This window comes from Salvelinus alpinus, chromosome 23 (assembly GCF_045679555.1).
Source record: "Salvelinus alpinus chromosome 23, SLU_Salpinus.1, whole genome shotgun sequence".
Lineage (NCBI taxonomy): Eukaryota > Metazoa > Chordata > Actinopteri > Salmoniformes > Salmonidae > Salvelinus > Salvelinus alpinus.
The window spans coordinates 42,757,264-42,781,608 of NC_092108.1; the positions used below are offsets into that span (position 1 = coordinate 42,757,264).

At 42.4% G+C, this 24,345-nt stretch overlaps 1 protein-coding gene and 4 non-coding genes across 5 annotated transcripts; all 5 read left to right on the forward strand.

Annotated features, from left to right (window-relative positions):
• Window positions 1–581: 581 nt before the first annotated feature.
• On the forward strand, window positions 582–14,200 carry agxtb (alanine--glyoxylate and serine--pyruvate aminotransferase b). Its single transcript, XM_071362459.1, has 11 exons — window positions 582–925; window positions 1,334–1,526; window positions 1,676–1,740; window positions 4,834–4,934; window positions 5,059–5,129; window positions 5,218–5,302; window positions 5,610–5,708; window positions 5,825–5,894; window positions 10,800–10,895; window positions 11,155–11,283; window positions 13,810–14,200. Exons 1-11 carry the CDS (start codon window positions 656–658, stop codon window positions 13,915–13,917), a joined length of 1,287 nt encoding a protein of 428 aa, XP_071218560.1. The 5' UTR covers window positions 582–655; the 3' UTR covers window positions 13,918–14,200.
• Window positions 14,201–20,724: 6,524 nt separating this feature from the next.
• On the forward strand, window positions 20,725–20,797 carry trnav-aac (transfer RNA valine (anticodon AAC)). Its single transcript has one exon. It is a non-coding gene; the product is annotated as a tRNA-Val (tRNA).
• Window positions 20,798–21,377: 580 nt separating this feature from the next.
• Window positions 21,378–21,450, forward strand: trnav-cac (transfer RNA valine (anticodon CAC)). Its single transcript has one exon. It is a non-coding gene; the product is annotated as a tRNA-Val (tRNA).
• A 1,103-nt stretch (window positions 21,451–22,553) lies between these two features.
• trnav-aac (transfer RNA valine (anticodon AAC)) lies at window positions 22,554–22,626 on the forward strand. Its single transcript has one exon. It is a non-coding gene; the product is annotated as a tRNA-Val (tRNA).
• A 580-nt stretch (window positions 22,627–23,206) lies between these two features.
• On the forward strand, window positions 23,207–23,279 carry trnav-cac (transfer RNA valine (anticodon CAC)). Its single transcript has one exon. It is a non-coding gene; the product is annotated as a tRNA-Val (tRNA).
• Window positions 23,280–24,345: the final 1,066 nt, after the last annotated feature.

Sequence of the window (24,345 nt, forward strand, 5' to 3'; positions counted from 1 at the left end):
AAACTGTGCCAAGTGCAAGTCTTCACTTCTCTCATGATAGACAAGCTAGTTATTTATACTATGCGTATTTGAAATAAATGTAATTATGCTTCTTAACGTTTCAATTGATAAGTGGATATTTAGTGAACATTGTATAGCAAAAATTTGTTCCCAAAATATTCCATATAACAGGTGTTTGAGATAACGTTCAGGTAGGCCTAACTCCTAATGTCATGACCTAGGAGAAAACATTTCACATGTAAAATATCCTCTAATTACCAATAAAGACATTACATTGCCTCTTAACAAATGAGCAAATATTGGTAATAGTATAAACCCCCTCTACAACTTCATCCATTCAAACTAGGAAACACATGCCTTCAGATGAATATGGTCATGATAATCACATGCTCTCATTAATAATTCGTCGATAATGTTAAAAAGTATGTAAAAGTGAACAATCTTTAACAGTTGATGGTTGACAATATAATATAGAACACTTGAGCCAATTCCACCTCTGTGCAGTTTTGTCCATGACGTGACGCACAACGCTCGGTGCCCAAGAGGTCAAAGACCTGTTGTTTTAAATCTTCACCAAAACCCGAAGTCAACTCCAGTCCCTCTGTCTGTCAGTGCAAGTCACAGTCGTCGTAAACACCAGAGCGAGGAGCTAACGATGATGCAGCGGACTTTGTTTCGCAGGGGAGCGCTGCTGGCGCAAAAGGCGGCTGTGGAGGTATCGCTGCTCCCGATGAGCGCGCCTCTACACCGCCGCCTTGACCGTGCCATGTCCTCGGTGACCATCCCGCCCCCGGAGTGCATCCTCCGGCCGCTCGAGGTTCCTTTCCGCTACCTGTTCGGACCAGGACCGTCCAACGTGCCGCCCCGCGTTTTAGCCGCAGGTGGTAGGGGAATTATCGGCCATTTGCACCCAGAAATGTACGAGGTAAATGTGTAACCCCTATTGCTGATAAGTTCATTGTTTGATAACTATTTTTTACTTTATGGCACCGCCATAGGGGTTTCTTTATCCAGCAGTTCTGTTATTTATAGACTACTCAGTGCGCTTTTAAATTCATGGTCAATATGAAGGAACACGTTTAGGATATTATTTGTTATTTATAAATTGAGATGTGAAATAAAATATATATATATTTTTTCACAATTTGTGGAATTATCAAAACAAGTCTCATGCGTAATTGTGAATGCGTCAAATAAGCATTTTGACACATTTTACCCTTCACAACTGATCTATCAACATTTGACAAAAGATTTAATGAACCACTCATATATTAATCTATGTAGGCCTAGAACTACAACTGTTTCATTCAACAATTTGACGCGTTGCTTGTAGATCATGAACGACATCAAGAAGGGGATCCAGTACGCTTTTCAGACACAGAACAACATGACGATAGCGATGAGCGGCTCGGGACACGCAGCCATGGAGTGCGCCGTCTTCAACACGGTAGAACCCGGGGAGAGCGTGCTCGTGGCTGTCAATGGAATATGGGGAGAGCGAGTGGCTGAAATCGCCGAGAGAATGGGTATGTTTTACGCACGGTTTTACTCACGAGTTCAGCGGTCTCGAAACAAGACCAGTGTTTGCGAGTTGATGTAATTTGAGAACATTGTTTATGGTCTTGTATACATCTGTTTTGTCCGGATATTAGACTTTCATCTGGCTTTATTCCAGGTGCCAATGTTCACATCATGGTAAAAGCACCGGGTGGAGTTTTCAGCAATGAAGAAATTGAAAAGGTAATTGTTTGTTAATGCATTAGGCCTCCCAAAGTAGCATTCACATAGAGATTGTTCAATACAGGTTTCAATACAGGCTCCTCGGCAACTTCAAGGTCACCAACCCTTACCTGTGACCAGGTAGGGGGGGGGGGATTGTACTCCAGCACTGAATTTGAAATGTTACAATGACTGGCAGCTTTAATTTAAGGGTATTTTCTTCAATATTGGATGAACCATTTAGATATTCAGTGGTGTAAAGTACTTAAGAAAAAATACTTTAGGATACTACTTAAGTAGTTTTGGGGGGTATCTGTACTGTAATATTTATATCTTTTTTACTTTAACTTTTACTTCACTCCAAAAGAAAATAATGTACTTTTTACTCCATACATTTCCCCTGATACCCAAAAGTACTTATTGCATTTTGAATGCTTTAGCAGGACAGGAAAATGGTCCAATTCATGCACTTATCAAGAGAAGTGGTCATCACTACTGCCTCTGATCTGGCTGACTCACTAAACACACATGCTTTTTTCGTATGTTTGAGTGTTGGAGCGTGGCCCTGGCTATCCACAAAAAAATGAGCGCCATCTTGTTAGCTTAATATAAGGAATTTGATACGATTTATAATTTTACTTTTGATACTTAAGTATATTTTAGCAAATACATTTACATTTGATACTTACACTACTGTTCAAAAGTTTGGGGTCACTTAGAAATGTCCTTGTTTTCCATGAAAACATACATGGAACATACAAAATGAATAGGAAATATAGTCAAGACGTTGACAAGATTGTAAATAATGATTTTTAATTGAAATAATTATTGTGTCCTTCAAACTTTGCTTTTGTCAAAGAATCCTCAATTTGCAGCAATTACAGCCTTGCAGACCTTTGGCATTCTAGTTGTCAATTTGTTGAGGTAATCTGAAGAGATTTCACCCCTTGCTTCCTGAAGCACCACTCACAAATTGGATATGCTTGATGGGCACTTCTTACGTACCATACGGTCAAGCTACTTCCACAACAGATCAATAGGGTTGAGATCCGGTGACTGTGCAGGCCACTCCATTATAGACAGAATACCAGCTGACTGCTTCTTCCCTAAATAGTTCTTACATAGTTTGGAGCTGTGCTTTCGGTCATTGTCCTGTTGTAGGAGGAAATTGGCTCCAATTAAGTGCCGTCCACAGAGTATGGCATGGCGTTGCAAAATGGAGTGATAGCCTTCCTTCTTCAAGATCCCTTTTACCCTGTACAAATCTCCCACTTACCACCACCAAAGCACCCCCAGACCATCACATTGCCTCCACCATGCTTGACAGATGGCGTCAATCACTCGTCCAGCATCTTTTTATTTTGTCTGCGTCTCACAAATGTTCTTCTTTGTGATCCGAACAACTCAAACTTGGATTCGTCTGTCCATAACACTTTTTTCCCAATCTTTCTCTGTCCAGTGTCTGTGTTCTTTTGCCTATTTTGATCTTTTATTTTTCTTGGCCAATCTGAGATATGGCTTTTTCTTTGCAACTCTGCCTAGAAAACCAGCATCCAGGATTTGCCTATTCACTGTTGACGTTGAGACTGGTATTTTGCGGGTACTATTTAATAAGCTGCCAGTTGAGTACTTGTGATGCGTCTGTTTCTCAAACTAGACACTCTAAATGTACTTGTCCTCTTACTCAGTTGTGCACCGAGGCCTCGCACTCATCTTTCTATTCTGTTTAGAGCCAGTTTGCGCTGTTCTGTGAAGCGAGACAGCGTTGTACGAGATCTTCAGTTTCTTGGCAATTTCTCGCATGGAATAGCCTTCATTTCTGAGAACAAGAATAGACTGACGAGTTTCAGAAGAAAGGTCTTTGTTTCTGGCCATTTTGAGATGGTGATGGTCCAGATACTCAACTAGTCTAAAGAAGGCCAGTTTATTTGCTTCTTTAATCAGAACAACAGTTTTCAGCTGTGCTAACATAATTGCAAAAGGGTTTTCTAATGATCAATTAGCCTTTTAAATTATAAACTTGGATTAGCTAACACAACGTGCCATTGGAACACAGGAGTGATGGTTGCTGATAATGTAGATATTCCATAAAAATCAGCCGTTTCCAGCTACAATAGTCTACACTGTATTTCTGATCAATTTGATGATATTTTAATGGACAAAAAATTTGCTTTTCTTTCAACAACAAGAACATTTCTAAGTGACCCCAAACTTTTGAATGGTAGTGTAAATATATTTAAAACCAAATACTTTTAGACTTTTACTCAAGTAGAATTTTACTTGGTGACTTTCACTTTTACTTAAGTCATTTTCTGTTAAGGTATCTTTACTTTTACTCAAGTATGACAATTGTGTACTTTTTCCACCACTGTAGAAATTACACTTGTGTGTATTAAAGTAGTCAAAACTGTTGTATTTGGTCCCATATTCCTAGCACACAATGATTACATCAAGATTATAACTCTACAAACATGTTGGATGCAATTGCTGTTTGTTTTGGTTGTTTCAGATCATTTTGTACCCAATAGAAATTAATGGTAAATAATGTTTTCTGTCATTTTGGAGTCACCGTTATTGTAAATAAGAATATAATATGTTTCTAAATACTTCTACATTAATGTGGATGCTACCATGATTACAGATAATCCTGAATGAATCGTGAATAATGATGAGTGAGAAAGTTACGGAGGCATAAATGTCATACCCCCCCCAAAAAATATCATTATTGTAATGGTGAGAGGTGTCTTGGGGGTATGATATTTGTGCATCTGTAACTTTCTCACTCATCATTACACATGATTAATTCAGGACAATCTGTAATCATAGTAGCATCCACATGAATGTGGAAGTGTTTAGAAACATATTCTATTCTTATATTTTCTCTCCGCCTTCAAGAGAGGGGGCCACAAACAAAATGTATCCACTTGGTGGGGTGGCCCCCAACCAAATGTCACTTATGGCCCCCAAAAGGCCAGAGCCTGCCCTGATTGCAGTCATATAGCCTATATATTAAGTTCATATAGTCAACATGACAAGGGCTTGGGTAACTATGGAGGGTATTTCGTGCCAAAAGTATTTTGTTTATCTGACTGCCTATCTCCTGTCTATCGATAGGCCCTGGCCAAACACAAGCCCGTTCTGTTCTTCCTCACACATGGAGAGTCCTCTGCTGGCCTCGCCCACCCTGTCGACGGCATTGGAGACCTCTGCCGCAAGTGAGACTCTGCTCCATCTCAAAACATACTGCAGTATATCTCCACTGTATTTCTGTCAGTTCACACAATAATGACAGCGGCTTCAAATTCAAGGCCTAAATTCCTCTCTCGTCTCTCTCCTCAGACACAATACCCTGTTTCTTGTAGATACTGTCGCGTCTCTTGGGGCGTCGCCTATTTTCATGGACCAGCAGAGTAAGACAGCTTCAGACACCTATGTCATTTTCAGTCTGTCTGTCTTTGTGTATGGGTGTATGATGTCATCGTTTTCTTGTCTTTGTAGATATTGACATCCTGTACACTGGCTCTCAAAAGGCATTGAATGCACCCCCTGGCACAGCACCCATCTCCTTCAATGAAAGAGCATGGTGAGGGTTTGTGTGTGTGTGTGTGTGTGTGTGTGTGTGTGTGTGTGTGTGTGTGTGTGTGTGTGTGTGTGTGTGTGTGTGTGTGTGTGTGTGTGTGTGTGTGTGTGTGTGTGTGTGTGTGTGTGTGCGTGCGTGCGTGCGTGCGTGCGTGCGTGCGTGCGTGCGTGCGTGCGTGCGTGCGTGCGTGCGTGCGTGCGTGCGTGTGAGAGGGAAGAACGAGGGGGAATGATTGAACGGAGACCAAATTAATGTTTGAATTTTGAGAAATGTGGACTTTACACACTCCCTCTTGAAACCCCCCATACAGCCAAAAGATGTTCAACAGGAAAACAAAACCAGTGTCCTACCTCTTTGACATGGCCCACTTGTCTAACTATTGGGGAAATGATGGTCAACCAGCCAGACTGTAAGTCTACAGTATTCTCAACGAACAGTACTTTGTTGTGAGAAAATCTCCCATCCTAACCAGGTGAAATAATAATAAATAAATAAATAACAATCTTTCATTTTGCTCCGTTTCAGATACCACCACACAGGACCAGTGTCTGGGTTCTTTTCCCTGAGGGAAAGTCTTGCTATTCTTGCTGAGAAGGTGTAGTGGCTATTTGTAACCATTTTAAAACCCTATTTTCTTTTCCTTACACAGTGGAGAATGAGCTGACTATTTGTTCCTGCCGTGTGTAGTCCATGAATCCAAAAATCGAATGTCCACAGGTCGTTTACTGTAAAAAATAAAGTAACATTTATTCCATATCTTGGCTACAAAATGTTGCAAAAAGGAAATCAAAAGACGATATTTAAGCTATAACTTAAGAATTCTTGGATCAAACAATCGAACAATATCACGAAGACAAAGGAAGCACGGTCAAAAGACAAGCCAGCTATTCCCAGCAGGCCTCTGCGCCCATGACTATTTAAGCCATCTCCAGCCTGCAGAGGGAGGCATAGACACTTACAAGTGATTAAGATCAGTCAAACAATATGACAAACAATCAGAATGGCATATAAACAATAATATAAATCGAATTTATACAAATAACAAAACCTGCTATTTGGCTCTTACTTACCGGCCCCTTATTGTATGTAACGTGAGGCAACAACCATTATCTACACCTGTTTAGGAAAGAGCCAAAATGAGTGGGTGTATGACATGGGGTATGACATCATGTGTCGCTTTAGCTGATGCACTCTGCTTCACCACCTCAGATGGCAAACTCGCTGTGACCTTTCAGACTTCTCCACCTTCTCACCGAAATCAGTGTCACAGTGGCTAGTCGGGTCCTGCAGGTCGATCAAGGAGATCCTATTGGCAGCGACCGGTACCTGTGTGTCACGTTGGTCACTGCATTCTCTAAGTGGACAGCTTACCACCCAATCCTAGTAGAGTCTTGACAGCATACGGGCCTTCTACTTGACTATGGATTACCTGCCAGGGCTCCATTACTTGTGATGCGTTTGTTCCTATTAGCAATCCAATGTCAGCATGCATGTGACAGCTTAACCTCTCCCTGATATGGCCACTTGGACATCTCATCTTGTCTGGGAATGTTTTCCTTTGTCACTGGTAGGTTTTTGTGAGTGTAAACTTCAGGTAGTTTAATGAACTTGTTGGTGTCAAGCCCACTCACCTCTGACAGGCCTTTCCTGACCCATGGTACGCAGCAGGACGTTCCTTCTTGTTCCTGTAACGTTCAGCTGCTGAGCCAGCTTGTCGGTGCAGAATGTTGCTGAGCTACCTGGGTCTAAGAAGGCATATGTTAGCAATACCTTGTTTCCTTTGCTGGATTTCACATGAACCGGTATGATGGATAGAACAAACCTCTCTTCACCGACTCAATATTCCTGGTCCTCTTTTCTGTAGCTCCACACGAAGGGGGACTTAGTTGCACACATATGAGACGCCTACTACAGTCTCTGCTCATGTGACCCTTTGTCAGACAACAAAAGCAGATGCCTTTCTCCTTTAGAAGAGGTATCTTCTCCCTGCTCAACTTCTCATTTAGTAATGGACACAGTTGCAGTGTGACCACCACTGCAGTACAGACAGACAGATTAACATGGGGTCTGTTGTGGTTGTTGCTTGAACCCTTGCTTGAACCCTGACTCAGCGGTTGCTACACTGGTGGCAAAGGTGTACTTGTGGTCTATGGGTTTAGCAAGGTTGTATTTGATGTTACCTCTGTCACGGTTGACACTTGGATGTTACCAAACACAGGGTCAGTAAATACTGTGTCTTAACTTGTTTTTTAATTAACTGAACTAGGTCACTGCATTTTGCCCAGCTGCTCCGTCGCTATTGTAGCTCACAGGAAGTGGACCTCCACCTTTCTCTTAGCTTGTATGGAAGTTTCATGACAAGTACTATCATGCTGGATGCAAGATCCCGTTCCTGCATGTAATCTATTTCCTCCATAGCATTTCAGCACCCTCTGAGATATAAAGCAAAGGCCTGCTGTGCTTTGGGGCCTTCAGCCTTGACGGTTAACCAGCCAAGGGCCTCCTCCATTAATGCAGACGCTATCTGATATTCATTACCAAAATTCTCTTTGAGCAGTTCCTTAGCTCTTGGGTAGCCTCTGTCATGAGACATATGCTGACAGCTCCTAGGCTGTCCCCGAGTGTACCACTCAAGAAAGTACAGCCTGTCCTTAGCACAGTCTGTTCTACTTTCAATGACATGTTCAAATGATCTGATAAAGATCTGTACTGCATGGGATCTTCAACAAACACAGTGATCTTCTGTGGCAAAGATTCTGTTTGACTAGAATGGCAGTTATGCCATTTCACCTCTTTAAGATGTTAGGTTGTCATGTTCACCGTTGTCCTGTATGGTAGGGGTTCTTGCTTGCTCTCCCCTATGAACTCCATGTGAATGGGTCGGTTCAGAAGGTCTGCCTTGGCCCTGTCCATGTTAATGGCCTGCAGACTTGAGTTAGGGACCTGTGCAGCTGTATGGTCTCTCCTCTGAGCTCTGTGTGAATTAGCTTGACCAGAAGATTTGTTTCGTGCAACATGTTCTTCATAGGCTTGTAAACCTGGACTACCGTAAAACTTCAATTAAATGCTGAGTCTCAAATAGCCGCCTGTCCCTTTTAATAGCTGGGCAATGGCACACATTTCAGTAAATAAATGCCTGCTTCAAATAAACGCTGGGTCCAAATGATTTGTTTAGGAGGTTATCATGAATTACTATGTATTGTTTACAAGGTTTAATTTGTTACATTGAATAATTCAGTAATGACTTCAAAAAATTAAGGCAATCATCCGTTTTTATCGCCAATAAGAAACGGCCAGCCATTGGCTGCTAACAACTGAGAACTGCTAGCTAACTGGCAAGCACAAAAACAATCAACTTCGGGAGTACAAGCCCCCAGACATCGTCTGGTTGCCCTCTAGTGGCAAAAGTAAGAACTGACAAATGCACAGTCAAAGAGGAGAATAATTATTGTCAAGGATTTTTTTTAATTTTTTATAGAAGCATACTAAGACACAATAAACTCAGCAAAAAAAGAAACGTCCTCTCACTGTCAACTGCATTTATTTGCAGCAAACTTAACGTGTGTATATACTTGTATGAACATAAGATTCAACAACTGAGACATAAATTGAACAAGTTCCACAGACATGTGACTAACAGAAATGGAATAATGTGTCCCTGAACAAAGAGGGGGTCAAAATCAAAAGTAACAGTCAGTATCTGGTGTGGCCACCAGCTGCATTAAGTGCTGCAGTGCATCTCCTCCTCATGGACTGCGCCAGATTTGCTAGTTCATGCTGTGAAATGTCACCCCACTCTACCACCAAGGCGCCTGCAAGTTCCTGGACATTTCTAGGGGGAATGGCCCTAGCCCTCACCCTCCGATCCAACAGGTCCCAGACGTGCTCAATGGGATTGAGATCCGGGCTCTTCGCAGGCCATGGCAGAATACTGACATTCCTGTCTTGCAGGAAATCACGCACAGAACGAGCAGTATGGCTGGTGGCATTGTCATGCTGGAGGGTCATGTCAGGATGAGCCTACAGGAAGGGTACCACATGAGGGACGAGGATGTCTTCCCTGTAACACACAGCGTTGAGATTGCCTGCAATGACGACAAGCTCAGTCCGATGATGCCGTGACACACCGCCCCAGACCATGACGGACCCTCCACCTCCAAATCGATCCCACTCCAGAGTACAGGCTTCGGTGTAACGCTCATTCCTTAGAAGATAAACGCAAATCCGACCATCACCCCTAGTGAGACAAAACCGCGACCAGTCAGAGAAGAGCACTTTTTTCCAGTCTTGTCTGGTCCAGCGACGGTGGGTTTGTGCCCATAGCCGACTTGTTGCCAGTTATGTCTGGTGAGGACCTGCCTTACATCAGGCCTACAAGCCCTCAGTCCAGCCTCTCTCAGCCTATTGCGGACAGTATGAGCACTGATGGAGGGATTGGGCGTTCCTGGTGTAACTCGGGAAGTTGTTGTTGCCCTCCTGTACCTGTCCCGCAGGTGGGATGTTCGGATGTACCGATCCTGTGTAGGTGTTGTTACATGTGGTCTGTCACTGCGAGGACGATCAGCTGTCCGTCCTGTCTCCCTGTAGTGCTGTCTTAGGCGTCTCACAGTACGGACTTTGCAATTTATTGCCCTGGCCACATCTGCAGTCCTCATGCCTCCTTGCAGCATGCCTAAGGCACGTCCACGCAGATGAGCAGGGACCCTGGGCATCTTTCTTTTGGTGTTTTTCAGAGTCAGTAGAAAGGCCTCTATCGTGTCCTACGTTTTCATAACTGTGACCTTAATTGCCTACCGTCTGTAAGCTGTTAGTGTCATAACGACCGTTTCACAGGTGCATGTTCATTAGTTGTTTATGGTTCATTGAACAAGCATGGGAAACAGTGTTTAAACCCTTTACAATGAAGATCTGTGAAGTTATTTTGATTTTTATTAATTATCTTTGAAAGGCAGGGTGCTGAAAAAGGGACGTTTATTTTCTTGCTGAGTTTAAATGTGAAAGTGTGTAAATGATAACACAGTACAGGAAATTAAGAAATGTATTAAAATGTTGGAAGTGAATGCTGGGATTAAACAATTAACTATGCAAATGAGCAAAAGCTGTGTGCATTAAGGAAATAGATACCTAGCTCAAATAGAAGCCTGGCTCTAGTACAAGTGCCTGTTGTGTTCAGTGATTTAAGCAAATAAACGGCAGGCTATTAATACATTTTTTACGGTAAGCACATATGATTCACTGAGCCCTCCATGAGGTGCACTGAGCCCTCCATGAGGTGCACTGAGCCCTCCATGAGGTGCACTGAGCCCTCCATAATGGAATAATAACCTTAATGAATAAACCATGTTTATGTTTATTATGATGCAGTCCTATTAGCTGATTACTTTGAACATTGCTTCTAATTCTCTAAATAAATCAGAAAAAAGTATTTACTAGCAGTTTCGGACCAGTTTCAGGCTTACTGTGCCTGTCCCATCAGTACCTAGTCTTTGTCTTCCCATAGGGGTTGGAGGAGTCCTGGAGGCACCACAGGGAGGTGGCAGGGTACCTCTGGAAGGGCCTGGAAGACATGGGGCTCAAGCTATTCATCCAGAACAAGGTAAAAGACATGCATCTGAAATCGCACCCTATTCCCTATTCCGTGCGCACTACTTTTGTCCAGATGCTATTTTCATATGAAGTAGTGCAGTGTGGAATAGAGTGCCATTTCAGACAGATTGTCAACAAACAATTTACATTCTACAATAATAGTGTCACTTTTTTTAACACCCTCCAATTTCAAGGCTGGTGTAATTCCTTGGTCTTGAATTTCACAGAGGTGTGTCTAAATGTGGGACCGTGGTATTTTCTCCATGCAGGACCTTAGGCTGCCCTCCGTCACCACCATTGCCATTCCTGAGGGCTACAACTGGAGAGAGATGCTGCAGTACATGATGAAGCACCACAATATGGAGATCACTGGGGGCCTGGGGCCCTCCACTGGCATGGTGAGTGTAAAGGGAATGTTAAAGTTCTAGCTAATTGCCTATACATAACTACTAACATGAATATGTTTATTAACCATTGCATTTGATATGGGAGCTGAAACCCTGTCTGTAGAACCAATTGGATGGTTAGACAACCAATGTAGGGAAGAAAGTACCTTGTTGTTGTCAAGGCTGTCCCACTAAGCATTTGACATCAGGCGACGTCTTTTGGACCTCCTGTTTTGGTCCTCCATCTTTTTTTGGTCCGGACCGGCCTTGATTTCAACGTCCACAGACATCCGGACAGGCCTTGATTAGCCCAAACATAGACATCTATAATTGGTTCAGATCTGAACTAATCATAGACATTTATGTATCACAAGTTTGGACAGCACAGTACAGAACAGTAGAGTGCAGTACAATACAGTACAGTGTACTGTATTGTACCCTACTTTACTCTAATTAACTCTACTGAACTAAACTGTACTCTACTGAATAAAACTTTACTGTCCTGTACCATACCATACTGTGTTCTACTGTACTAAATGATGACGTTCAAACTTGTGAAACATAGCCTAGACGTCTATGATTTGTTCTGATTTGGATCAGGTCCGCACTGACCAAATGTGTACTTGTTTGGGGGCGGAGCTCATTAGAATAATAAGAGACAACAGGTAGCCTAGCGGTTAGAGCGTTGGGCCACTAACCGAAAGATTGCTGGTTTGAATTGCTGTCAAGCTGTCAAGGTGAAACATCTGTCAATGGGTCCTTAAGCAAGGCATTTAACTCCTGACGCTGTACTACTATGGCTGACCCTGTAAAAAACAACACATTTCACTGCACCGGCAATAAAACAACTTTTTTAAATTTTATACCCAGCATGCTTTGCAAGTGTTTTGCTTTACATTTAGGTCATTCAACAGACGCTCTTATCCAACGTGACTTACAGTCAGTGCATTCAACAACCGTTACTCAGAATGTTATTGTAGTTGAAGTGGTCTGTTGGTTTATTCTGAACATTATCGCTGCCAGTGTTAAAGCTTTTGAAAAAGCTGACATAAGTGCATGTGATGGATAGGAGAAATAATACATACACTACTTAAACAAAAGTATGTGGACACCGCTTCAAATTAGTGGATTCGGCTGTTTCAGCCACACCCGTTGCTGACAGGAGTATAAAATCGAGTATGCATCCATGAAATCTCCATAGACAAACATTGGTAGTAGAAAAGCCTTACTGATGAGCTCAGTGACTTTCAACGTGGCATCCTATCCTATGCCACCTTTCCAACAAGTCAGTTTGTCAAATTTCTGCTCTGCTAGAGCTGCCCCGGTCAACTGTAAGTGCTGTTATTGTGAAGTGGAAACATCTAGGAGCAACAACAGCTCAGCCGCTAAGTGGTAGGCCACACAAGCTCACAGAACGGGACCGCCGAGTGCTGAAGCGTGTAAAGTAAAAATCGTCTGTCCTTGGTTGCAACACTCCCTACCGAGTTCCAAACTGCCTCTGGAAGCAACGTCAGCACAAGAACTGTCCATCGGGAGCTTCATGAAATGGGTTTCCATGGCCGAGCAGCCGCACAAAAGCCTAAGATCACCATGCGCATTGCCAAGCATCGGCTGGAGTGGTGTAAAGCTCGCTGCCATTGGACTCTGGAGCAGTGGAAGCACGTTCAATGGAGTGATGAATCACGCTTCACCAGTTCCGATGGATGCCAGGAAAACGCTACCTGCCCCAATACATAGTGCCAACTGTTAAGTTTGGTGAAGGAGGAATAATGGTCAGGGGCTGTTTTTCATAGTTCAGGCTAGGCCCCTTAGTTCCAGTGAAGGGAAATCTTAACGCTACAGCATACAATGACATTCCAGACAATTCTGTGCTTCCAACTTTGAGGCAACAGTTTGGGGAATGCCTTTCCTGTTTCAGCATGACAATGCCCCCATGCACAAAGCAAGGTCCTTACAGAAATGGTTTGTCGAGATGGGTGTGAAAGAACTTGACTGGCCGGCCTGCACAGACCCCTGATCTCAACTCCATCAAACACCTTTGGGATGAATTGGACTGCGAGCCAGGCCTAATCGGCCAACATCAGTGCCCGACCTCACTAATGCTCGTGGCTGCAGCAATGTTCCAACATCTAGTGGAAAGCCTTCCCAAAATAGTGGAGGCTGTTATGGCAGCAAAGGGGGAACCAACTCCATATGCAGTCTTCAGTTGGCTCCTCTTTTTTATTATTTTCTATTAAGAGGCATGATAAATTATTTTTGTGATACAACATTTACTTGAGAGTGTATAGCAGTTGAAATTTGGCCATAGAATCACACATTTTTTCAATGTCTGTAAAAGACATATTTTCAACGTCCGGGAAAATATGTATGTTCCCCTTTCATTCAGCACCTAAAATGCACCTGATTTCAACGTCTGGAAAATACGTATCTTTGACATCTGTATAAGACATCTTTTCAACGTAATTTTGCATACTGGTGTGTCTTGAGCAATCATGTGAGCTCTGTCAGTGATGTGGCCACCATTTTGTTTCACCCCAGGTGATACGCGTGGGTCTGATGGGATACAACTGCCAGAAGACCAATGCTGACATGGTACTGGCTGCCCTGGCCGATGCTTTGAAGAACTGCAAAAAGAGCAAGGCATAAAGAAAGTTTATTATGCCTTGTAATGCCCTAAACAACCATGCATTCGGCCATGCTGGAGGACACCTGGAATGAATGGACAAAGGCGTCAATCTGTGAAAGTAGTATCACGGGTGTTTGTGAGCCCAGAGATTTGAAGCACAAATGTAAAAAGACAGATTCCGACATACATTCACGTGCACTGCTTTCCTAATAGAGACTTTGTAATTACTCTAGATGGTAAATGCTCTCCAGGGAAAGAAAATAAAATATGTTTCAAAGAGTCAATAAAATATATACAATTCTGCATTGTTCCCATGTTATCTTGCATATTCAGGAGGAAAAAATGGCCTTCAAAAGACAAATGATGTAAGTGCCAACACATTTAATCACACCCCAAATAATTTTTCCAGACAGCATGATAAGGAAATGGTTGCTCATAGAAATGAACTTGAATGGAATACACACTGCATAGCCTATATTGTACACACACACACAGGATATTTAGGTATAACAGGAGTGTAATCAGTTGCAAAATGGAAAAAACATGAATTTATATTGGACAAATTCAGGTAGGTCCCTCCTCGTTTGCTTCCATTTAAGAAACGTTTTGCAACAGAATAGGCGTAATGAATACGCCCCAGTTCACCTGACGAGAGCTCATGGGTGCATAAAAAAAATAGAAAAATGTAAAAGAGTTTTGGAAAAGTTTTTGTTATTGCATTTCCTTTAAAAACAGCTCATATATATTTTTGTACATCATGTTATACACATAAAAACGGCATAAAAGCATAAAACACATTTTATCTCGACTTCCTACCGACAAAAGGACCAACAGCACGGACAACGGGTAAAGTATGTTTAAATATCATTTTATTCAACATTCTGGCTTGAAAAGACTTTGCGCCTTTTGTATTTTCAATGTCAACAGCAAACCAACTCGATACAATTTAACTTGTGGATATACCTTTCCATTTTTTTAACATAAATTACTTCTGACATTGCTCTTCATGTAGGGTGGTATAAGGTTAGATTCAATATATCAATAACAAACGGCCCAAGCAACAGTTGTCTTACACTACGAGTGTATTTATTCACTATGATTGTATTCATAGGCTACGTTATATACATGTCATGGTTGACTGGTAGGCTACGCAAATGACGCATACGGTGCATTCGGAAAGTATTCAGACCCCTTGAGTTTTTCCACATTTTGTTACATTACAGCCTTATTCTAAAATGGATTAAATAGTTTCCCCCCCCCTCATCAATCTACACACAATACCACACAATGACAAAGTGAAAAAAGGTTTTTAGAAATGTTTGCAAATGTATAAAAATTCAATAACAGAAATACCTTATTTACATAAGTATTCAGACACTTTGCAATGAGACTCGAAATTGAGCTCAGGTGCATCCTGTTTCCAATGTTTCTACAACTTGATTTGGAGTCCACCTGTGGTAAATTCAATTGATTCGACATGATTTGGAAAGGAACACACCTGTCTATATAAGGCCCAACAGTTGACAGTGCATGTCAGAGCAAAAATCAAGCCATGAGGTCGAAGGAATTGTCCCTAGAGCTCCGAGACAGGATTGTGTCAAAGCACAAACTTTTGTCAGAGTACCAATGTGCAGCATTGAAGGTCCCCAAGAACAAAGTTGGCTCCATCATTCTTAAATGGAAGAAGTTTGGAACCACCAAGACTCTTCCTAGAGCTGGCTGCCTGGCCAAACTGAGCAATCGAGGGAGAAGGGCCTTGGTCAGGGAGGTGACCAGGAACCCGATGGTCACTCTGACAGAGCTCCAGAGTTCCTCTGTGGAGATGGGAGAACCTTCCAGAGGACGACCATCTCTGCAGCACTCCACCAATCAGGCCTTTATGGTAGAGTGGCCAGACAGAAGCCACTCCTCAGTAAAAGCCACATGACAGCCCACTTGGAGTTAGCCAAAAGGCACCTAAAGTACTCAGACCATGAGAAACAAGATTCTCTGGTCTCATGAAACCAAGATTGAATTTGTCCTGAATGCCAAGCATCACTTCTGGTAGGAAACCTGGCACCATCCCTATGGTGAAGCATGGTGATGGCAGCATCATGCTGTGGGGATGTTTTTCAGAGGCAGGGACTGGGAGACTAGTCAGGATCAAAGGAAAGATGAACGGAGCAATGTACAGAGATCCTTGATGAAAACCTGCTGCAGAGCGCTCAGGACCTCAGTCTGGGGCGAAGGTTCACCTTCCAACAGGACAATGACCCTGACCCTAAGCACACAGCTAAGTCAACGCAGGAGTGGCTTCGGGACAAGTCTCTATATGTCCTTGAGTGGCCCAGCCAGAGCATGGACTTGAACCCAATCGCACATCTCTGGAGAGACCTGAAAATAGCTGTACAGCAACGCTCCCCATCCAACCTGACAGAGCTTGAGAGGATCTGCAGAGAAGAATGGGAGAAACTCCCCAAATACAGGTGTGCCAGGCTTGTAGAGTCATGCCCAAGAAGACTGTGTCTGAATACTTATGTAAATGTGATATTTTTTTATATTTCTTTAAATAAATTAGCAAACATTTCTTAACAGTTTTTGCTTTGTCATTATGAGGTATTGTGTGTAGATTGATGAAGGAAAAAATAATTGAATAGATTTTAGAATAAGTAATTTTGGGGGGGAAAAGGTCATATTGAATACTTTCCGAATGCACTGTATAGTGTCCTCATATGAACCCCTTGTGTTCCCACATAACTGAACTGAACCCAACGCTGCTGGCGTTGGACTCGCTTCTCAGGGTCTGGGAGTCCGATGAGCCAGGAGAGGGCTCCTTCTCCTCAATTCCACCTTTCTGTCACACCGAGACTTGTTTTTGCTCTGACAGGCACTGTCAACTGTGGGACCTTATTTAGACAGGTGTGTTCCTTTTCAAATCATGTCCAATCAATTTAATATTTTTTAAATTGATTTTATTTCACCTTTATTTAAGCAGGCAGTTAGAAAAGCCAAGGCTAGCTTTTTCAAGCAGAAATTTGCTTCCTGCAACACAAACTCCAAAAAGTTCTGGGACACTGTAAAGTCCATGGAGAATAAGAACACCTCCTCCCAGCTTCCAACTGCACTGAAGATAGGAAACACTGTCACCACCGACAAATCCACTATAATTGAGAATTTCAATAAGCATTTTTCTACGGCTGGTCATGCTTTCCACCTGGCTACCCCTTCCCCGGTCAACAGCACTGCACCCCCCACAGCAACTCGCCCAAGCCTTTCCCATTTCTCTTTCTCCCAAATACAGTCAGCTGATGTTCTGAAAGAGCTGCAAAATCTGGACCCTTACAAATCAGCCGGGCTAGATAATCTGGACCCTTTCTTTCTAAAACTATCTGCTGAAATTGTTGCCACCCCTATTACTAGCCTCTTCAACCTCTCTTTGAGATTCCCAAAGATTGGAAAGCAGCTGCGGTTATCCCCCTCTTCAAAGGGGGGGACACTCTTGACCCAAACAGCTACAGACCCATATCTATCCTACCCTGCCTTTCTAAGGTCTTCGAAAGCCAAGTTAACAAACAGATTACCGACCATTTCGAATCCCACCATACCTTCTCCGCTATGCAATCTGGTTTCAGAGCTGGTCATGGGTGCACCTCAGCCACGCTCAAGGTCATAAACGATATCGTAACCGCCATCGATAGGAAACAATACTGTGCAGCTGTATTCATTGACCTGGCCAAGGCTTTTGACTCTGTCAATCACCGTATTCTTATCGGCAGACTCGACAGCCTTGGTTTCTCTAATGATTGCCTCGCCTGGTTCATCAACTACTTCTCTGATAGAGTTCAGTGTGTCAAATCGGAGGGTCTGTTGTCCGGGCCTCTGGCAGTCTCTATGGGGGTGCCACAGGGTTCAATTCTTGGACCGACTCTCTTCTCTGTATACATCAATGATGTCGCTCTTGCTGCTGGTGAGTCTCTGATCCACCTCTACGCAGATGACACTATTCTGTATACTTCTGGCCCTTCTTTTGACACTGTGTTAACAACCCTCCAGGCGAGCTTCAATGCCATACAACTCTCCTTCCGTGGCCTCCAATTGCTCTTAAATACAAGTAAAACTAAATGCATGCTCTTCAACCGATCGCTGCCTGCACCTGCCCGCCTGTCCAACATCACTACTCTAGACGGCTTTGACTTAGAATATGTGGACAACTACAAATACCTAGGTGTCTGGTTAGACTGTAAACTCTCCTTCCAGACTCACATCAAACATCTCCAATCCAAAATTAAATCTAGAATTAGCTTCCTATTCCGCAACAAAGCATCCTTCACTCATGCTGCCAAACATACCCTTGTAAAACTGACCATCCTACCAATCCTCGACTTCGGTGATGTCATTTACAAAATAGCCTCCAATACCCTACTCAATAAATTGGATGCAGTCTACCACAGTGCCATCTGTTTTGTCACCAAAGCCCCTTACACTACCCACCACTGCGACCTGTACACTCTCGTTGGCTGGCCCTCGCTTCATACTCGTCGCCAAACCCACTGGCTCCAGGTCATCTACAAGACCCTGCTAGGTAAAGTCCCCCCTTATCTCAGCTCGCTGGTCACCATAGCAGCACCTACCTGTAGCACGCGCTCCAGCAGGTATATCTCTCTGGTCACCCCCAAAACCAATTCCTCCTTTGGCCGCCTCTCCTTCCAGTTCTCTGCTGCCAATGACTGGAACAAACTACAAAAATCTCTGAAACTGGAAACACTTATCTCCCTCACTAGCTTTAAGCACCAGCTGTCAGAGCAGCTCATAGATTACTGCACCTGTACATAGCCCATCTATAATTTAGCCCAAACAACTACCTCTTTACCTACTGTATTCATTTATTTATTTTTGCTCCTTTGCACCCCATTATCTCTATCTCTACTTTGCACTTTCTTCCACTGCAAACCAACCATTCCAGTGTTTTTTTTTTACTTGCAATATTGTATTTACTTCGCCACCATGGCCTTTTTATATTTTTATTTATTTTTATATATATTTTGTTTGCCTTCACCTCCCTTATCTCACCTCACTTGCTCACATTGTATATAGACTTATTTTTCACTGTATTATTGACTGTATGTTTGTTTTACTCCATGTGTAACTATGTGTTGTTGTATGTATCGAACTGCTTTGCTTTATCTTGGCCAGGTCGCAATTGTAAATGAGAACGTGTTCTCAATTTGCCTACCTGGTTAAATAAAGGTGAAATAAAAAATAAATAAATAAAAAGGTAGGCTAGAACAAGTTCTCATTTACAACTGCGACCTGGCCAAGATAAAGCAAAGCAGTTCGACACATACAACAACACAGAGTTACACATGGAATAAGCAAACATACAGTCAATAATACAATATATACCACAGGTGGACTCCAATCAAGTTGTAGAAACATCTCAAGGATGATCAATGGAAACAGGATGCAACCGAGCTCAATTTCAAGTCTCATCGCAATATGTATTTTTTTAATTACATTTTTTTATACTTTTGCCAATTATTCTAAAAACCTGTTTTCGCTTTGTCATTATGGGGTATTGTGTGCAGATTGATGAGGGGAAAAAACGATTTCATCATTTTTAGAATAAGGCTGTAAGGTAACAAAATGTGGTAAAAGTCAAGGGGCCTGAATACTTTCTGAATACACTGTGTAGCCTTTTGTGTAATTCCTTGCTCTGATGAGTTTCTGATTACCGCCATGGTGTGCTTCCTGTGTTTTTATGCCATGAATTTTATGCACCAGTGCATAATCTGTCTTTTACGCAGGAAACTCTGTTAAACCTTGCTGTCTACCTCTCCGACCTGTGGATCAATGTTGCCGTTTTTTTGGTGACCTCCACCGTGCCATGTGTATGAATGTGACCAGACTGACAGCTTCTGAGCCAGGCAAATTAATTTATCAGGGTCATTGTAATGGATATATCCAAAGAAATGGCAATATAATCCAAGGTAAAACAAACAAAAGTGCAGATAGTTTTCTGTCATTTCAGCTGCTTGATGTGATTGTGTGATAGATTTAGTTGGCTGGCTAGCAAAGGGAAAGTTGCTAGCCCGCATAGCTACAGTGCATTCGGAAAGTATTCAGACCCCTTACTTTTTTCCACATTTTGTTACGTTACAGCCTTATTCTAAAATGGATTAAATAAAATAAAATCTATCTACACACAATACCCCATAATGACAAAGCGATAACATATAGTTTTTATTCATAAAAAAATATTTAAAAAATACCTTATTTACATACGTTTTCAGACCCTTTGCTATGAGGCTGCAAATTGAGCTCAGGTCCATCCTGTTTCCATTGATCATCCTTGAGATGTTTCTACAACTTGATTGGAGTCCACCTGTGGTAAATTCAATTGATTGGTCATGATTTGGAAAGGCACACAGCTGTCTGTCTACGTAAGGTTCCACAGTTGACAGTGCACGTCAGAGCATAAACCAAGCCATGAGGTCGAAGGAATTGTCCCTAGAGCTCCGAGACAGGATTGTGTCGAGGCACAGATGTGGGGAAAGGCACCAAAACATTTCTGCAGCATTGAAGGTACCCAAGAACACAGTGGCTTCCATCATTCTTAAATGGAAGAAGTTTGGAACCACCAAGACTCTTCCAAGAGCCGGCTGCCCAGCCAAACCATCCCTACGGTGAATCAGCCCTTATTTAGGAGTTATTCACACGATAATTCCCGGGTTCTCAAGCCTTATTGCTTAATTAATGGACAAAGTAATTTCTGATTTCATTAGGTTCTGAGAGCGATAAATGCCCCACCCAGCCAAAGTGAGTCACGCCCTTAGTATTGCACTCATTCAGTTTCCGTAGTGTAGTGGTTATCACGTTCGCCTAACACGCGAAAGGTCCCCGGTTCGAGACCGGGCGGAAACACGTTTTAATAAATTCGACAGTAAGCCTTTTCACTTCGGGCTCGATCCCAATTTAGGAATTCATGCTTTTCCTACGCACTTCTCAGTATTTGGTTCTCAGACGTACCTTTTTAAGTCGCGTAAACGCACTCTGCAGGTGTGGCTAGCTTGGGCGCTCTGAATAAATTCCTGCTACGTGTGGTCTGAGTTCCATAATGATTCAAATAGGCTATGATGTACTAAACTATTGCACAACGTTAGCTTAATATGATCCACTAATGCTAGCAACCCTCAGGAACAATTCACAAGGATGTGACAGATTAAAGAAAGGTCAACGGAATGAAAGTATGCCAAAATAAATGTATGCGGGTGTTACTGACGGTGGCTCCCGATAGTGGCTAATATTTATCATGATACAAAATAAAACTGGGAAAAGCCCCACAGTGGAGGTGTCATAATACCCATAAAACCTAGTGGTCAAACAGGGAAATGGTTCCAACCGATTTTCAGCCATTCATTTTTCCCATAGGGGATTTTTAGAAACACTTAAAATAATACATTTGTAGTTTGTATTTTCCATGACTTCCACTGCTTTTGTTGTGGTTTCCGTAGTGTAGTGGTTATCACGTTCGCCTCACACGCGAAAGGTCCCCGGTTCGAAACCGGGCGGAAACATATTTTAATATTCAATTATTTCCCAATGCCCCTAGGCTAGCATATGGTTTGAAACAGTTGAGGTTTGTCTAAACCTTGCTCTCTACCTCTCCGACCTGTGGATCAATGTTGCCGTTTTTTTGGTGACCTCCACCGTGCCATGTGTATGAATGTGACCAGACTGACAGCTTCTGAGCCAGGCAAATTAATTTATCAGGGTCATTGTAATGGATATATCCAAAGAAATGGCAATATAATCCAAGGTAAAACAAACAAAAGTGCAGATAGTCTTCTGTCATTTCAGCTGCTTGATGTGATTGTGTGATAGATTTAGTTGGCTGGCTAGCAAAGGGAAAGTAGCTAGCCCGCATAGCTACAGTGCATTCGGAAAGTATTCAGACCCCTTACTTTTTTCCACATTTTGTTACGTTACAGCCTTATTCTAAAATGGATTAAATTAAATAAAATCTATCTACACACAATACCCCATAATGACAAAGCGATAACATATAGTTTTTATTCATAAAAAAATATTTAAAAAATACCTTATTTACATACATTTTCAGACCCTTTGCTATGAGGCTGCAAATTGAGCTCAGGTCCATCCTGTTTCCATTGATCATCCTTGAGATGTTTCTACAACTTGATTGGAGTCCACCTGTGGTAAATTCAATTGATTGGTCATGATTTGGAAAGGCACACAGCTGTCTGTCTACGTAAGGTTCCACAGTTGACAGTGCACGTCAGAGCATAAACCAAGCCATGAGGTCGAAGGAATTGTCCCTAGAGCTCCGAGACAGGATTGTGTCGAGGCACAGATGTGGGGAAAGGCACCAAAACATTTCTGCAGCATTGAAGGTACCCAAGAACACAGTGGCTTCCATCATTCTTAAATGGAAGAAGTTTGGAACCACCAAGACTCTTCCAAGAGCCGGCTGCCCAGCCAAACCATCCCTACGGTGAATCAGCCCTTATTTAGGAGTTATTCACACGATAATTCCCGGGTTCTCAAGCCTTATTGCTTAATTAATGGACAAAGTAATTTCTGATTTCATTAGGTTCTGAGAGCGATAAATGCCCCACCCAGCCAAAGTGAGTCACGCCCTTAGTATTGCACTCATTCAGTTTCCGTAGTGTAGTGGTTATCATGTTCGCCTAACACGCGAAAGGTCCCCGGTTCGAGACCGGGCGGAAACACGTTTTAATAAATTCGACAGTAAGCCTTTTCACTTCGGGCTCGATCCCAATTTAGGAATTCATGCTTTTCCTACGCACTTCTCAGTATTTGGTTCTCAGACGTACCTTTTTAAGTCGCGTAAACACACTCTGCAGGTGTGGCTAGCTTGGGCGCTCTGAATAAAATCCTGCTACGTGTGGTCTGAGTTCCATAATGATTCAAATAGGCTATGATGTCCTAAACTATTGCACAACGTTAGCTTAATATGATCCACTAATGCTAGCAACCCTCAGGAACAATTCACAAGGATGTGACAGATTAAAGAAAGGTCAACGGAATGAAAGTATGCCAAAATAAATGTATGCGGGTGTTACTGACGGTGGCTCCCGATAGTGGCTAATATTTATCATGATACAAAATAAAACTGGGAAAAGCCCCACAGTGGAGGTGTCATAATACCCATAAAACCTAGTGGTCAAACAGGGAAATGGTTCCAACCGATTTTCAGCCATTCATTTTTCCCATAGGGGATTTTTAGAAACACTTAAAATAATACATTTGTAGTTTGTATTTTCCATGACTTCCACTGCTTTTGTTGTGGTTTCCGTAGTGTAGTGGTTATCACGTTCGCCTCACACGCGAAAGGTCCCCGGTTCGAAACCGGGCAGAAACATATTTTAATATTCAATTATTTCCCAATGCTCCTAGGCTAGCATATGGTTTGAAACAGTTGAGGTTTGTCTAAACCTTGCTGTCTACCTCTCCGACCTGTGGATCAATGTTGCCGTTTTTTTGGTGACCTCCACCGTGCCATGTGTATGAATGTGACCAGACTGACAGCTTCTGAGCCAGGCAAATTAATTTATCAGGGTCATTGTAATGGATATATCCAAAGAAATGGCAATATAATCCAAGGTAAAACAAACAAAAGTGCAGATAGTTTTCTGTCATTTCAGCTGCTTGATGTGATTGTGTGATAGATTTAGTTGGCTGGCTAGCAAAGGGAAAGTAGCTAGCCCGCATAGCTACAGTGCATTCGGAAAGTATTCAGACCCCTTACTTTTTTCCACATTTTGTTACGTTACAGCCTTATTCTAAAATGGATTAAATAAAATAAAATCTATCTACACACAATACCCCATAATGACAAAGCGATAACATATAGTTTTTATTCATAAAAAAATATTTAAAAAATACCTTATTTACATACATTTTCAGACCCTTTGCTATGAGGCTGCAAATTGAGCTCAGGTCCATCCTGTTTCCATTGATCATCCTTGAGATGTTTCTACAACTTGATTGGAGTCCACCTGTGGTAAATTCAATTGATTGGTCATGATTTGGAAAGGCACACAGCTGTCTGTCTACGTAAGGTTCCACAGTTGACAGTGCACGTCAGAGCATAAACCAAGCCATGAGGTCGAAGGAATTGTCCCTAGAGCTCCGAGACAGGATTGTGTCGAGGCACAGATGTGGGGAAAGGCACCAAAACATTTCTGCAGCATTGAAGGTACCCAAGAACACAGTGGCTTCCATCATTCTTAAATGGAAGAAGTTTGGAACCACCAAGACTCTTCCAAGAGCCGGCTGCCCAGCCAAACCATCCCTACGGTGAATCAGCCCTTATTTAGGAGTTATTCACACGATAATTCCCGGGTTCTCAAGCCTTATTGCTTAATTAATGGACAAAGTAATTTCTGATTTCATTAGGTTCTGAGAGCGATAAATGCCCTACCCAG